This window comes from Papilio xuthus, unplaced genomic scaffold, assembly GCF_000836235.2.
Source record: "Papilio xuthus unplaced genomic scaffold, Pxut_1.1 DF825946.1, whole genome shotgun sequence".
Taxonomy (NCBI): Eukaryota; Metazoa; Arthropoda; class Insecta; order Lepidoptera; family Papilionidae; genus Papilio; species Papilio xuthus.
The window spans coordinates 12,024,117-12,037,427 of NW_013532703.1; the positions used below are offsets into that span (position 1 = coordinate 12,024,117).

Here is a 13,311-nt window from a genome sequence, read left to right on the forward strand (position 1 = left end):
AAAATAATAAAAAAAAATCGGTCGTAATCATATATTCCACTGTTAACGAATGAATCAAACTAAGCCGTGAAAGTATAGTTAAATAATTAAAGTCTATTAAACCAAACTTTATAAAAAAACAAGTGAAACGTTACAATTTAACAATGAATTCAAAGCATAGCCTGCCCTCACTAAAAAGACGCGTCAGGCGTAAACTCGTCTCATCGGCAAACCTGCGCGTAGCTAGTATGTATTAAAAGTGTAAAAGTCACTGTTAGAGCAACAATATAATATTATGCTACAGCAACATATTGATTTACGACCCTTAATGAGTAAAATTATCAAACATAGATAAAAATAAAATAATTACTAGTAAAAAGTTTTATTTGCTTTCTTACAAATGTATATTAACATTTTTATATACTTACAATTATGTTATAATAATATAACAAGCATGTATGTTAATAAGAAAATGTAAATAACAATTTAGAAAAACCATATAATACCAGCAAAAGAGTTATAAAGAGAAAATCCATTATTTTGAGCACAAAATACATTTGCACTAAAGATAGTTTATATTGTTATAGTGAGTATATATAATGTTTAATTGCCAAGAAGTATTTAATTATATAATATTTCAGTCCTTTTTCCATATCAATGTCTTATTATTTGACGGCATTTCTATTGTATCTATTAAAGTAAGATTATTTTCTTCACCTATTCTAACTAAATCATTAATGTCTCTTAGACCCCAAAGCGAATCTCTCTGTTTGAGCGAAATATCAAAGTCAATATTACTCTGAGGTGTTATTATTCCATCCTTACTGTAAGGACCATAAGTTATCATAAGAGCTTCAGGCTTCAAATACTTTCCAGCATTTTCAAACAATCCTAAAGTACATTCAAAAGGTGTTATATGCATCATATTAGCATTGTACATGTAATCAATACTATTTTCTTCGAACCCATAGCATGATAACTTGTTTCTTATGTCAAGCAATATCGGTTGTAAAATATTTTTTGTAAGGCAGTTTGTGGCATATATTGATATACTTCCAAACAGATTTTCATCAACTTCACTAGGTTGAAATTTAACACCCGGGAAATGTGGAGCAAAATGTGCCAAATGCTGGCCAGATCCTGAGGATATTTCAACAAAAGTGGGGCTTTCATCATTTATGATGTCTGTATCACTTATTATAAACCTCTTTAAAACCTGCAATATAGGTTCTTGATTCCTAGTTGCCGCTGGGTATATCAGCTTTTCTCCTTTATAGCTGTAAAAGCAAAAATGAGATATAAATTAATAGGTAATACATCAGAAATGGAAAATTAAAGAAATATAATGAAAAAAAAGTAGCAAAGTTCGATATATCAATAGGTCATTGACTTCTTGAGTTTTTATCTTAAGAAAAATTATTTTCTATTAGATTTATGTATGATTACCTAATATATACGCATTTTAAATCATGAACACACATTTTGTACTTACCTATCTTGAGATCCATAAAATATATCATTTGATTTCGACATAGGCCTGCTTCTTAATCCGTTGCAGGTTTTTGAAATGTTTTGAAATAAGCGAATTTTACCTGATATGAACTGAAAAAGGATAAACAATTTGGTTAATAGCAATATAAAACGTTTTAACCTTTTTACAACGGTAAAAGTGGTATTGCATGTAAAGTTTGTTTATTTATTCATAATTTCATTATTTGTTTTATCATATTTACAAAATGAAAAAACTCGCCTTCATTCAAAAACATCCAAGATATATTGATTGACGTTTGTGACAGTTGACATATGACATTACGAAATCTATGGATTTTGAGTATTTGACGTTTGAGAATTGACGTGACGTTTAAAGCCTAGTTTACATTATGCCAGTACAGTAAGACAGTGTCAGTAGCGCTAAAAATTAGCATTAGCATACAAATTGCATACGTATTGAAATAGAGACAGGGAGATGATATAAATACTGTATGATGATAATAAGATGAAACTATAAGTACTAATTATGGAAGATTACAAGTAAAAATAAAAATAATGTAGTCAAATTGTACAATCATAAAAATCGAAACACTTATTCTATATAATCTTTGTTTGCACATTCCATTCCTTTCTTCGGCCATATTTTTCTCATACGTCGTATGGCAAACGTCAACAATTGATAAACCATTCACTTATAAAAAATAATAATCAAATTCTTATTCCACACAAAAATATTTTTGAGTTTTGTTTGTGTGATATATTTTAGATGGTAAAATGAATCGCTCCGAAGGATTGGTGCAACGAAGAAATGTTTTAAAGGATAACAATTCCGATGGAACAGCAAAAGAGAACCATGACGATGATAAGAAAAACGATAAAAATTATGATGATGGCGACTCTAAAGAAACTCGTTTAACATTGATGGAAGAAGTTTTACTATTGGGATTGAAGGATAAAGAGGTAAATGTCTACATATGTAAATAAAAATAATCTATTCATCTATGTATAGGCAACTGCTACGTAAAATTCTATATTTTTTAGGGTTACACATCGTTTTGGAATGATTGCATATCTAGTGGCTTAAGAGGATGTATACTAATTGAACTAGGACTACGAGGCCGCGTAGAATTAGAAAGAGCCGGGATGAGAAGAAAGGGATTGTTATCTAGAAAAGTTATAGTGAAATCAGGTAACTACAATCTTGATTCATATTTATTTCATATAGTCTATTATCAAAATAATTTTACTATAAAAATATTACATATTTTTTAAATTATAACACCGCTGTGGTTTGTCACTAGCATTAAAGTTTTGAGTACATAAGTAATATAATATAAATAATAGCTTGCACTTAACTTTTTTCAAGCATTTTAACAGACCTGAGGGTAGGTCATTCATTGATTAACACATTAACACACACTTTTTGCTGATATTACAAAATTGGTACAAATTAAACAGTTTTATCATACATAGGTTTTAAATGTCAAAACTTAATTTGCCTTTCAAATCATTACTGTTTGGCTTAGGTAAGATATTGCAAAATGTTTCCTTGATCTTTAGTAATCTGAATATAATATATTTGAGCTATACTTTAATCAATCTTATTTCTAGAATTGAGTTATTACAAAAATAAAAATAAAAACAGATGATTGCCTTTTTATTTGTAATGCCAGGAACTGAATAATAGATCAGCTTCACTAATCCCTAACTTATCTTCCGATAGGTATTCGCAGCAAATTCAATTTGAAATCTGTCGATTCTAAATCTTTTAGTGTAAGTCACTTACTCCTACTCATTTTTATGTATAGTAATATACATATCTGCTTTTCAGATTCACCAACTGGTGATGTTTTATTAGATGAAGCATTAAAACACATGAAAGAGACTGATCCACCAGAAACTGTACAAAGCTGGATAGAGTACTTGAGTGGTAGGTTGTATCTCCTTATTATTCTATCCAAAGTGATTTGATTTGACATCTTAATGTATTTTTCTTTCTAAAATTATTGTTACTAACATCAGGTTACTAATTTGTAAGAGTATTTAAGCATAGCAACACTTGGTTAGTTCAACTTCTAATATTATCATATAAATATTTTACAGGTGAGACTTGGAATCCAATGAAGCTGAAGTACCAACTGAAGAATGTCCGGGAAAGGCTAGCAAAGAATCTGGTGGAGAAAGGAGTTCTTACTACGGAGAAACAAAATTTCCTACTCTTTGATATGACCACACATCCTTTGACAGACAATGTTATCAAATGTCGCTTAGTTAAAAAGGTATGTCTGTTTAAACTATTTACATCTTTATGTGTTTGCAACCTTAAAATCTTTCTATGTATTTTCACCTATGGACTACACGTAATATTTGATGTAGATTTTCTATTATACATTATTACTAATAGTCCTTAGGTGCCAAAATGAATGAAAATTCACCATTCATTAACATGGATTATCTTAATTATGGTCCATGATCCATTTTAGTTTAAAATTTACATATGTAATTTACATTATTTGTTATGTAGAACATTTTAAAAGTAAATTTTTTATCCTTATTATATCCTAAATTGATAACAACTAACATGAAAATGTAATTAGCTTGTAACTAAAAGTCAGATTAAAAAATATATATCTCTGTGTTACACCATTGTAGGTATTGTGATAACATAGATGTACGGTAAAGTTCCGTTAACAATATTAAACTAAAATAAAATTGATGGAAGTGTCTGAATTTAAAATAAAATATAAAAATTGTAATGTAAATATTAAAAAATGGCTTAATTTAGTCATAGTATGGTGTTTCTAGTTGCCCTTACTTATGGTGTGTTTAATTCATCTCTCCGTTTAAGCTGATTTAAGATATAGTTATTTGGTGCTACAGACAAAATTATTTAATTTATTAAACTAGCTGTCGCCCGCGACTCCGTCCGCGTGGATAAAAATTAATTAGTGTAGCCTGTGTGTTCTTTCAGACTATGTTCTATATGTATGCCAAATTTAATCGAGATCCATTCAGCCATTCTAGAGATATCTACAAACACCCATCCATTCATCCACATCACAACCATTTAAACATTCGCATTTATAATATAATATTAGTAAGTTAAATAAAAAGCAGCTCTTCAAGGCATAAATTCGAAAAAAACAATGAATAAATAGTATCCTATGTCCGTCTCCTGGCTCTAAGCTACCTCCTCACCAATATACAGCCATATCGGTAAAGCCGTTCTTGAGTTATAAATAGTGTAACTAACACGACGTTCTTTTATATATTATATATAGATGTGTGATTTAAGATTAAATGTATATTATGTGTTGTAGGTACAAGAAGCAGCGCTGCGGCGGTCGATCAGTGACGTAGCGCACGCAGACAAGAGGTCGCTGGCGCTGTTGATGTTGGCGCACTCGGCAGATGTGCTGGAGAATGCATTCGCTCCACTATCGGACGAGGACTATGAGCTGGCTACGAGACGTGTACGAGCACTTCTCGATCTAGATTTTGAGGCTGAGGCCATGCGCCCAGATGCCTGTGAGATAATGTGGGCCGTCTTCGCCGCCTTTACCAAATAGCGGCCCAAAGATCATCAGAAAGACATGGCCGCCATATATCTACTCGGATTCGATACGCATGAGATGTACGAATAAAGACAATGATGTGAGTTTTGTTCATCTTTGGTGACTTAATTTGTAATGTGGTATATCAAATCATGCCAGTATTAAACATTCATATGTATATATTATAATTTGGATAAACATTTTTAATGTGATTATTAAATATTTTCTCAAATTTGGTACTATGTTGATTATTCACCACACTAAAGCATAGGAGTGCAAGTTAAACTGGCACAAAGATATATTATAGTTAAATTGATAGGTAACTGATAGATATAAATTGTATAGAATAAATAACTATGGTATGTATATGTCCCTTTTGTGTTATTTTTTATGCATATATATTTTTTTCTAGAAGTTTCTTATGCCGGTAGACTTAAAGTAAATTATATTTGCTAACATAATTTGTTCCTTAATGATCAAATCTATGCATGTTTATCATTGTGTAAAATAGAGATACGGTTTGTATCAGGAATTACATTTGTGGTAATAACTGGCTTTAAAAAGGCTTATGATTTCGTGAGAGTGTTAAAATTTAAAAACCTTTATAACTTATGTATTGACATAAAAAGGCAACTTTTTTTATTAATCTGATTGGTTTTTTAATAATTTAAATTACCCCTAGTTTTTACACTGTTTCAAGTTAGATGCATTTTTTCCAGTTAATTGTACAAAAAAACTGTATTTCGTTAAGTGTTTTGTCTACATTAGATTATGTTGCATAAAAAATTTGCACCACTGAAACAGGATGTACTAAAGTTCTTTTTTGTCATTTCTTTTTTAAATACAAATTTATCAAAATTTCCTATTATTTTAATTTTATGTAATAATGTAGTTTTTAGTATGTAAGTTTGTAGTAACTTCACAATTCTCACGTTAGATTAATTTTATAAAACATTACTACATTAAAATGTCAATTTGTTTTTCGATAATATTTATTTAGCTGTGTTTTTATTTATTCATAAACCGTAATTTTTTAAATAATTATAAACATGATTAATAAAAACTAAAAAATGTTATTAACGATTTGAAAATTCCTACAAATTATAATAATTATAACACCTAAATATAGTTCACTCAATACTTATAAATTGAGACTTTAATCATAGATTTCTGAGACCAGAATCCCTTCTTATACGTTACATATCGTTAACTCTGTTTTATCAAAGATGACGGGGATGAAGATATTTTTTATACGGCAATGATGACGATTGTATGCCGATGTTTTGGTCTTCGAAACCTTCCGGTAAGTCTTGTAAACAAATTCAAATGTCATTTAATAAAGTTATGTTCGTATAATATTTTCTTATAAATAAATAATATAAATTGAAAAATGTTATACTTTTAAGTTACACATCGAAAGAATTAACTATTCTGTGGTGGAGCTATGTTTTGGTGTTTTTATAAATGCATTTTTTTACTATGCCTGTTACAAAATTTTATCGATTATTATTTAATTTTTTTTAGGATTTTTGATAATTATTAAATTAAAATGTCATTTTAACGTATCAATATTTTTATTTGTAACTAATTTTAATATGGTGTGTTACGTTATGCAAATGTTTTTAACGCAATCATTAGTTTGAAATGTATTTTAAGATAGATTTAAATATGTACAGAGTTGCCATTATGACTATTCTGCATATAAACATGAATGCTATTTATTTTCTGGAATAAATGATAAGCAATTTATATGGCTTCAAGATGATAACAGATCATATATTGTTTTTTTTAGATGTTTTAAATTAAAATAGTAATTATTAGAAATCTGAACATCCTGTAAACTTGTACAAAACTTTGCAATCACGTGTCCATATTGTATATAAATAAACTAAAAAAAAAATTGTTCTAAATGTTAGTTTTGTAATAAATAGATTTGTGTTTATAAAGTTTTCCATTTGACATGAAAGTTGGTACGATCGTTTAAAATATTTCAGTGTAACTTTGATCTTAAATTAATTATTTGTGTATTTAAATATAAGTTAATTAGATTAAATTATAGATTTCGACAACTGTTCCGTTGCTATGTGTTATTATTAATTAATAAATAAAATATTCCAATACAAATTCAAATCTGGTATTTTCCTGAATTTTGAGTACGATATATGTCAGAACTTACTTTAAACTACATTATAAATTAACATAGGATTAACATATATTTGAATTATTTTCCCATATATTATTATTATTATTTATGATTAAGTTTTGTAAATAGAAATAGTAAATCATGTCATCTGAGTTCTTCAGAATTTTGAAAAAATGTCCCTAATTTTGCTTTGTTTTTAATGAATAAATCTTGATTTTACAGTGGGAATGGATATATGACGAAAATTTTAAGTTATTAAACGTGTAAAAACATGTATGATACACAAACGTTAATATTGAAATTAACCTAAATATATTTAAACTAGTATTGGATGGTGTGTTTTTATTTATTTCAAAACTTAATGTCTCCATTGACCGTGGGTTTCTGAGACCAAAACCCCGTTTCAAAGATATTGTTATCTCTATTTTGTCATAGATGGAAGACAAGGATGGCGATATATTTTATTCAGAGATTTTGGTTTCAGAAACTGGACCGGTTTTAGGACCGTCACATAACGAATGACGTCATTAGACCGTTGGCCAAAGTATCTGCATACAAGTTTTATATCTTTACAAGTTATTTAAGGGAGTTCTAAGCCTGCAAAAGTAAATGGCGGATATAAATAGAAAAAATGAAACAATAAATCATTTTATATCGTTTTATTAAAAAATTCACATCAAATATGAGTCTTATACCTCTTTACTGGTATGCTTACTGCTAATGTAGTGCTATGTAAAATATATGAAACGAGATAAATTGAAATAAGGGTAAGGGTTACGAAACCCTGCGGTAAAACAGTACTCTTCATCCTAGGCCTAGCACGAATATTTACGACGCACGCCTTCTTAAAGTCATCGACGAAATGTCACAACTTGTGTTTGTTGATGTACTATACGTCCGGTAGGGGCGCTGTATAATTTTGTCTATGACGTCACGTCACAAAACGTTCTCACGGATATTCGAACTAGGCTCTCTGTATACCCCAGGTTTTTCTCAAGTAAAGGTTCTAGATGGAAATAAATTTTATGCGTTTAGATTCAAATATCCACTACAATGGTGTAAAATTTCCTACCACTTGCTCTTGCTTTGCTCCTTTCAAAGTTCAAGCCTTTATTTTAATCGTCTGAAAATTCACAATAAATATAATTGTCTAAATGTGCGTTATTATTTCATTTTTATGATTTAAGGAAAATGATATATTAATGAAGTGACGACAAAAATGGTGTTTATTTTTTACAAGATCCTATCTAATATGAAACATTCACACACTTATCTTTTAATCAACAAATACAGATAACAGTATGCCGGATTGTCATCTTTTGCTAACCGTATGTCACTACCGATACAAACTCTATGAAAACATTTCCAACCATCCAATCCTGTTTTTTACCTAGTTGCCTCGGCAGTGGGAATTCACAGTTCAGAGTAAGAATTTGATTTAAATATGTTAGGTGATTTCCCAATGTCCTATCGACCTACCGATTAATCTGCCTAATAGGAAAAAAAATCCCATTGTCCATAGAGTTTATAAAATCAATTATTCCTATTAGACGGATTGATCGCTAGGCCGAACGATCCAACGAGAAACCTGATAAGTTGGTCGATTGACAAAAACATGGCTGCATTGACTTCGTAGTTGTATAATTTCATTGTAACATTTATAATCGTGAGCTCAGACTTGTTGAAGTATATCTTAAAACTAACGCCTCTAGTAGCGTCTAAATTTTAAGTATATGTATATCGTCACTTGAATTGGCACGTCGACTAGTACAGCACTCTCGTTCCCGATGTGCCAAATCAAATGACGGGTTCTTTATAATTATAGATGAGATACATTTAAATAAGCCTTTCAATACATTGTCTCAGCGTAATGTACGAAAGTTTTTTTTGTTTTGGAATCAAAATATTAGACACTATTTTTAACTCTTTCCTTTAATCTATTATGGTTTGCTTAATTATTAATCTAAGTGGTTATTTATATGTTTTCTTTAAATTATTATTTAAAAACATACAGTTATTTTTTCACTTGTTAACACTTCTCCTCATAGATTAAGTAAAAGTTAAAAATATTAACTCAAGGAAAATATGGCAACATTTAATTTTTATTATTTCTAAGAATAAAAGTGCACATAATTCACTTTTTGTAAAAAAAAATGGTAAATCCAGAAAAACTTAATTTTTATTATAGGCTCTCGATGCGTTCGCTTTACGAGATCCAATTTAATGATTAAATTACAAGAAGTTTACTTTAGAACCGTAATTTTTGTTTTTAAACATTAAAACCAATATTTGTTTTCTACTTTATGGAAAAAAGATTGAAATGAGATTTATAAATATTTAAAAAAACGATTATTCCTATGCCTTAAAATACTTAATTCAATAGACTAATTACTACCAAACAGCTAGTATTCAAAATCAACTTTCCATCACGTGTACATTCTGGTCAACATTTTTGCTCACAGCCCAATACATTTACAGTAAGATTAAAAATACTGTTTTACATATAATTTAAGCGTATCATTAATACATATAAATGCAATAATATACATCATACATAACCAATCATACACATCTCATTAAATAAAAGTGACACTAGCAAGAAGGTGGGAAATGAATATTGGATTGCTTGTATTATATTGGAAATAATGTTATAAAAGAAGGCCTTTATGTATAGGAGTTGTCAACCTCATATATTAGAAAAACTTTAGTTTTAGAAAAACTTTATTGTGTGTTCCCGACCTGTATTAGTTTTTTTCATGTTTAAGTACATTTTCACGACAACCCCAAGTGTAGATGGTGAGTTTTCCAAGACCACACTTTCTATCTGACTAATATTAAATGCATATTTCAAAGTACATAATAACCCAACATGTATGTGCCCGACTATTCAGGGGATTTAGTTCCAATAGGCTATTTACAAACTGGGTTATTTATACAATACTTAGATCTAATAAAACCGAACCGAAATTTATTTACTGGTTGTAAATTTTTATATCCCAAATGTAGTAGCATCTAACCTAGATTTTTTTAACTGGAGAGATAAATAAAGAATGTTTAGTACAATAACAAAATTTGGTCATAATAATTTAAATACCAATTATATTACAGAACGATAATTATAGGAAAAAATAATACGCGTAAACTAAACTAAATAATACGATAATTCAAGTAAATTACAGTCTTCTAAACCTAAATATTACATTCTAATCGATTAATACTTGTTGTTGGCAAAGTCGGGCAACATTTAAACAAATAGGTGGGAAGCAGAGTATTGTACGCTTGGCGCACTTCATTTGCTGTTATAATCACGTTACATATTTAAATATGCATTGAATGAAGTGTTTAACATGTTTTAACATATTAAAATTTTATAGATGTCTTGTAAAAGGTTTTAAGCTTGCCATAATAGTATGCTGGTGGTTTAAGCGTAAATTGCTTGGCGGTGCGATCTGTGGCGGGGCGAGCGGGGCGCAGGGGGCGAGCGGTGCGGGCGGCGGGGCGGGCGGCGGCGCGCTGTCGTCACCAGGCCTCTGTGTACCGCACATCGTACTCCTGCAGGTGAGGCAAGCGCCGCCGCACTGTCTCAAACGCCTCCGCTGACAGTTTCGTGCTGTTCAGATTCAACCGTCTCAAACTGGGTAGTCCTGGAATTTTTACAATAAAATCATTATTAACAACACTTCGATCTCTGTAATTCTCCTAGGACTTAGGTAATATGCCCTTTAATGCACTTACAAGCTATCAGATTATTAAGGTCGACATATTTACGTGAAGGTCGTCCGCCACCTGTGGTTCGAGAATATACTCAAATGCAAAATAAATTTTACTTAAAATGAATAGTTTGAGAGATGCATTTTTACCAATGAGTGCTTCTATTCCCTTGTCGGAGACGGGCGTCTCACAGAGGTTAAGGACTTGCAGGCGCGGCAGGTGCTCGGCGATCAGCTGCACGCCGCTGTCGCCGAACTTCGTTGCCCACAAGTTCAGATACCGCAGCGACGGCAACTGCGATCGTTCAAGAATGTTTTGTCAAGATTCACTTCAAAATAAAACACTATTAGGTCGTTTAATACGTGTTGACACAGATATGTATGACTGACTAAAAACGGCCACCATGGATGTTTATGTCGTCGGTTGAGCAGAGTGGCAATATGGGGGGACGGGAGCGCGGGAGGTACCTTGATGAGGTCGTGTGCGCAGGCGCTGGTGACGCAGGTGAAGGCGAGTGAGAGGCACTCGAGGTTGCCGAGCGCGCCGGAGCCCAGCAGCGCCGACAGGTCCGCGTCGGTCGCGCGCACCGGCAGCGCCATCTGACGCGGACCGCCTACCGATTGCTGACAAAAAACACACCTTTAACCTCAAGTAGTTTATACAAACATGTCGAAATTATCGCCTTCTCTCAAAGAACCTTGGGATAGTTTTGTTGCAAAAAACTTTTTCGTGGCTTTTATGACAGGCATTTTATATAGTCGTATGTATATTATAGTTTTTCAGGCAAAAGCACTTTCTGTATAGTGGTTATTTGCCAAATATAGACGAATAATATGTTCGTACCTTCACTTCCAGATACAAGTCTTTAGACCGTTGCATTCCCTGCCAGATAACAAATAGTATCGTCAAGATGATATCGTAATTTACCAATTTTTGCAGATTGCGCTGTCGCTCGCAGAGCTCCTTGTAGTACTTGTGCCCGAGTTCAGTGGCCTGCAGCGCGGCGATGATCTCCAGCTGCGTCTGTTCGCCGCACGCCACCTCCCACTCCAGCATCAGGCACAGAGCTTCCAGTGCTGCGGGCTATAGAACACATTGAACATAATAAAAGAACAAAGTGGAAGAAATTAACAATAAAGCAATCTGATATGGGATATATGCAAGAAAGAGAACAAAGCCACTGAACCACTGCCTTTTGCCACTACTCCAATGGTTGTATCACTTGCGTTATTTATATTTCCATCCAAAAAGTAATAATAAGCTTTTAAAATATAGTAATTACTTACATGTTCAGTGAGAGCCACCAAAAGAAAGTCGGGCAGCTGTTTACTCATGCTCTGAAGGAAGTTCTTCCTCTTGCAGCAGCAGTTCAATAGGCCTTCGATCTGCAAAAGAAATTATTAACTGGTCTGTTAATAACAATTTTGGTAAGCCAGTAATACTGGTGGTTATTTAAGAAGCATATTATTTGTCGAGGTTATAATACCAGATATATAATATATTACATTAATAAAAGGCAAAGTTTTTAAGTTATTTCAATAGTAAAAACATCGACCTAGTTAAGTTTCAAGGTTTCAAATAAATTTGTCGATGTTAACCATTTTAGAATTTGGTCATAAATATTTATATAAAACCTATCGAAATTTCGTAATAATGACCACGTGTCGGTAATTTACTTTCAGTTTGAAGTTACTCTTAGTAACTTAGCATTTTTAGTATAGTGAACTTACGTACAAATGACTACATGCACTAAATGCACTATAACATAAGAAAATACCATCTTTAAATTATTCAAAAGTTCGACTCTAGTTGGGTGTAAAAATATTTTTAAGTATTGTGTTAAGTTATTTGTTTACCATCATAGCGTTACTCTTGTATTAATTGTACTGTGTCGTCAATAACTCTCTCGCTAACTATTGTGTTGTTTCTCGTTACATTCTTAATTCATTTATTGGCTGTTTGATCAGGTGCACTCATTTGACGTAATAAATTACAATATAAGTGAATGTTATAGCTTATCCACAGCATTATCAGCTTTCTTTTTACGTATTATTTATGTAGAATTAGAGATATACTTCGTTTGTCGAGATGTCGTACCGATGGAGTAGGTAAGGGCTACATCTAAAATACTTGATACATTACCATAGCTCCCCATAGCTGGCAGAGGTCCTGGGCGGGCAAGGCGAGCGCGGGGTCGGATGGCGCGGCGGCGCGCAGCCACGAGGGCGGACAGGGGCGCGCGGCGCAAGCGGGAGCCACGCTGGCGTGCGCGGCGCAGCGCGGGTCTCGAGCCAGCGCACGCAGCACGGCCGCCAGGCGAGCGCTCACTCGCGCGCAGCCCAGCGCGCCCGCGCACAGCGGCACCGACTGCAGCACGCTGCCCACCACCACCACCCAGTCCTCGTACTCGCACCTGAACATTGTACCATTTTC

The 13,311-nt window shown here is 32.5% G+C and overlaps 3 protein-coding genes across 3 annotated transcripts; 1 reads left to right on the top strand and 2 right to left on the bottom strand.

The window, feature by feature from the left end:
• Positions 1-445: 445 nt before the first annotated feature.
• Positions 446-1,797, bottom strand: LOC106124097 (UPF0585 protein C16orf13 homolog A). The gene is made up of 3 exons (XM_013320556.1): positions 1,730-1,797; positions 1,472-1,581; positions 446-1,256 (listed from the first exon to the last, which is right to left on the bottom strand). The coding sequence occupies exons 1-3, from the start codon at positions 1,733-1,735 to the stop codon at positions 617-619; spliced, it is 756 nt and encodes a 251-aa protein (XP_013176010.1). The 5' UTR covers positions 1,736-1,797; the 3' UTR covers positions 446-616.
• Positions 1,798-2,110: 313 nt separating this feature from the next.
• Positions 2,111-6,020, top strand: sau (Golgi phosphoprotein 3 homolog sauron). Its single transcript, XM_013320366.1, has 5 exons — positions 2,111-2,430; positions 2,512-2,659; positions 3,302-3,400; positions 3,574-3,749; positions 4,791-6,020. Exons 1-5 carry the CDS (start codon positions 2,245-2,247, stop codon positions 5,037-5,039), a joined length of 858 nt encoding a protein of 285 aa, XP_013175820.1. The 5' UTR covers positions 2,111-2,244; the 3' UTR covers positions 5,040-6,020.
• A 1,791-nt stretch (positions 6,021-7,811) lies between these two features.
• LOC106124720 (C-Maf-inducing protein) lies at positions 7,812-13,101 on the bottom strand. The gene is made up of 6 exons (XM_013321643.1): positions 13,021-13,101; positions 12,165-12,263; positions 11,806-11,961; positions 11,346-11,501; positions 11,028-11,172; positions 7,812-10,811 (listed from the first exon to the last, which is right to left on the bottom strand). The coding sequence occupies exons 1-6, from the start codon at positions 13,021-13,023 to the stop codon at positions 10,687-10,689; spliced, it is 684 nt and encodes a 227-aa protein (XP_013177097.1). The 5' UTR covers positions 13,024-13,101; the 3' UTR covers positions 7,812-10,686.
• Positions 13,102-13,311: the final 210 nt, after the last annotated feature.

Bases quoted from the DNA above. Each gene is read 5' to 3' on its own strand.
- LOC106124097 (XM_013320556.1), bottom strand. The intron at 1,257-1,471 runs GTAAGTACAAAA...TTGCTTTTACAG, and splicing joins TTTTATGGATCTCAAGATAG to CTATAAAGGAGAAAAGCTGA.
- sau (XM_013320366.1), top strand. From the start codon at position 2,245: ATGAATCGCTCCGAAGGATTGGTGCAACGAAGAAATGTTTTAAAGGAT. The intron at 3,401-3,573 runs GTAGGTTGTATC...AATATTTTACAG, and splicing joins CTGGATAGAGTACTTGAGTG to GTGAGACTTGGAATCCAATG. The intron at 3,750-4,790 runs GTATGTCTGTTT...TATGTGTTGTAG, and splicing joins AATGTCGCTTAGTTAAAAAG to GTACAAGAAGCAGCGCTGCG.
- LOC106124720 (XM_013321643.1), bottom strand. The intron at 11,173-11,345 runs GTACCTCCCGCG...GAACGATCGCAG, and splicing joins GCGCACACGACCTCATCAAG to TTGCCGTCGCTGCGGTATCT. The intron at 10,812-11,027 runs GTAAAAATGCAT...TAAAAATTCCAG, and splicing joins GGGAATAGAAGCACTCATTG to GACTACCCAGTTTGAGACGG.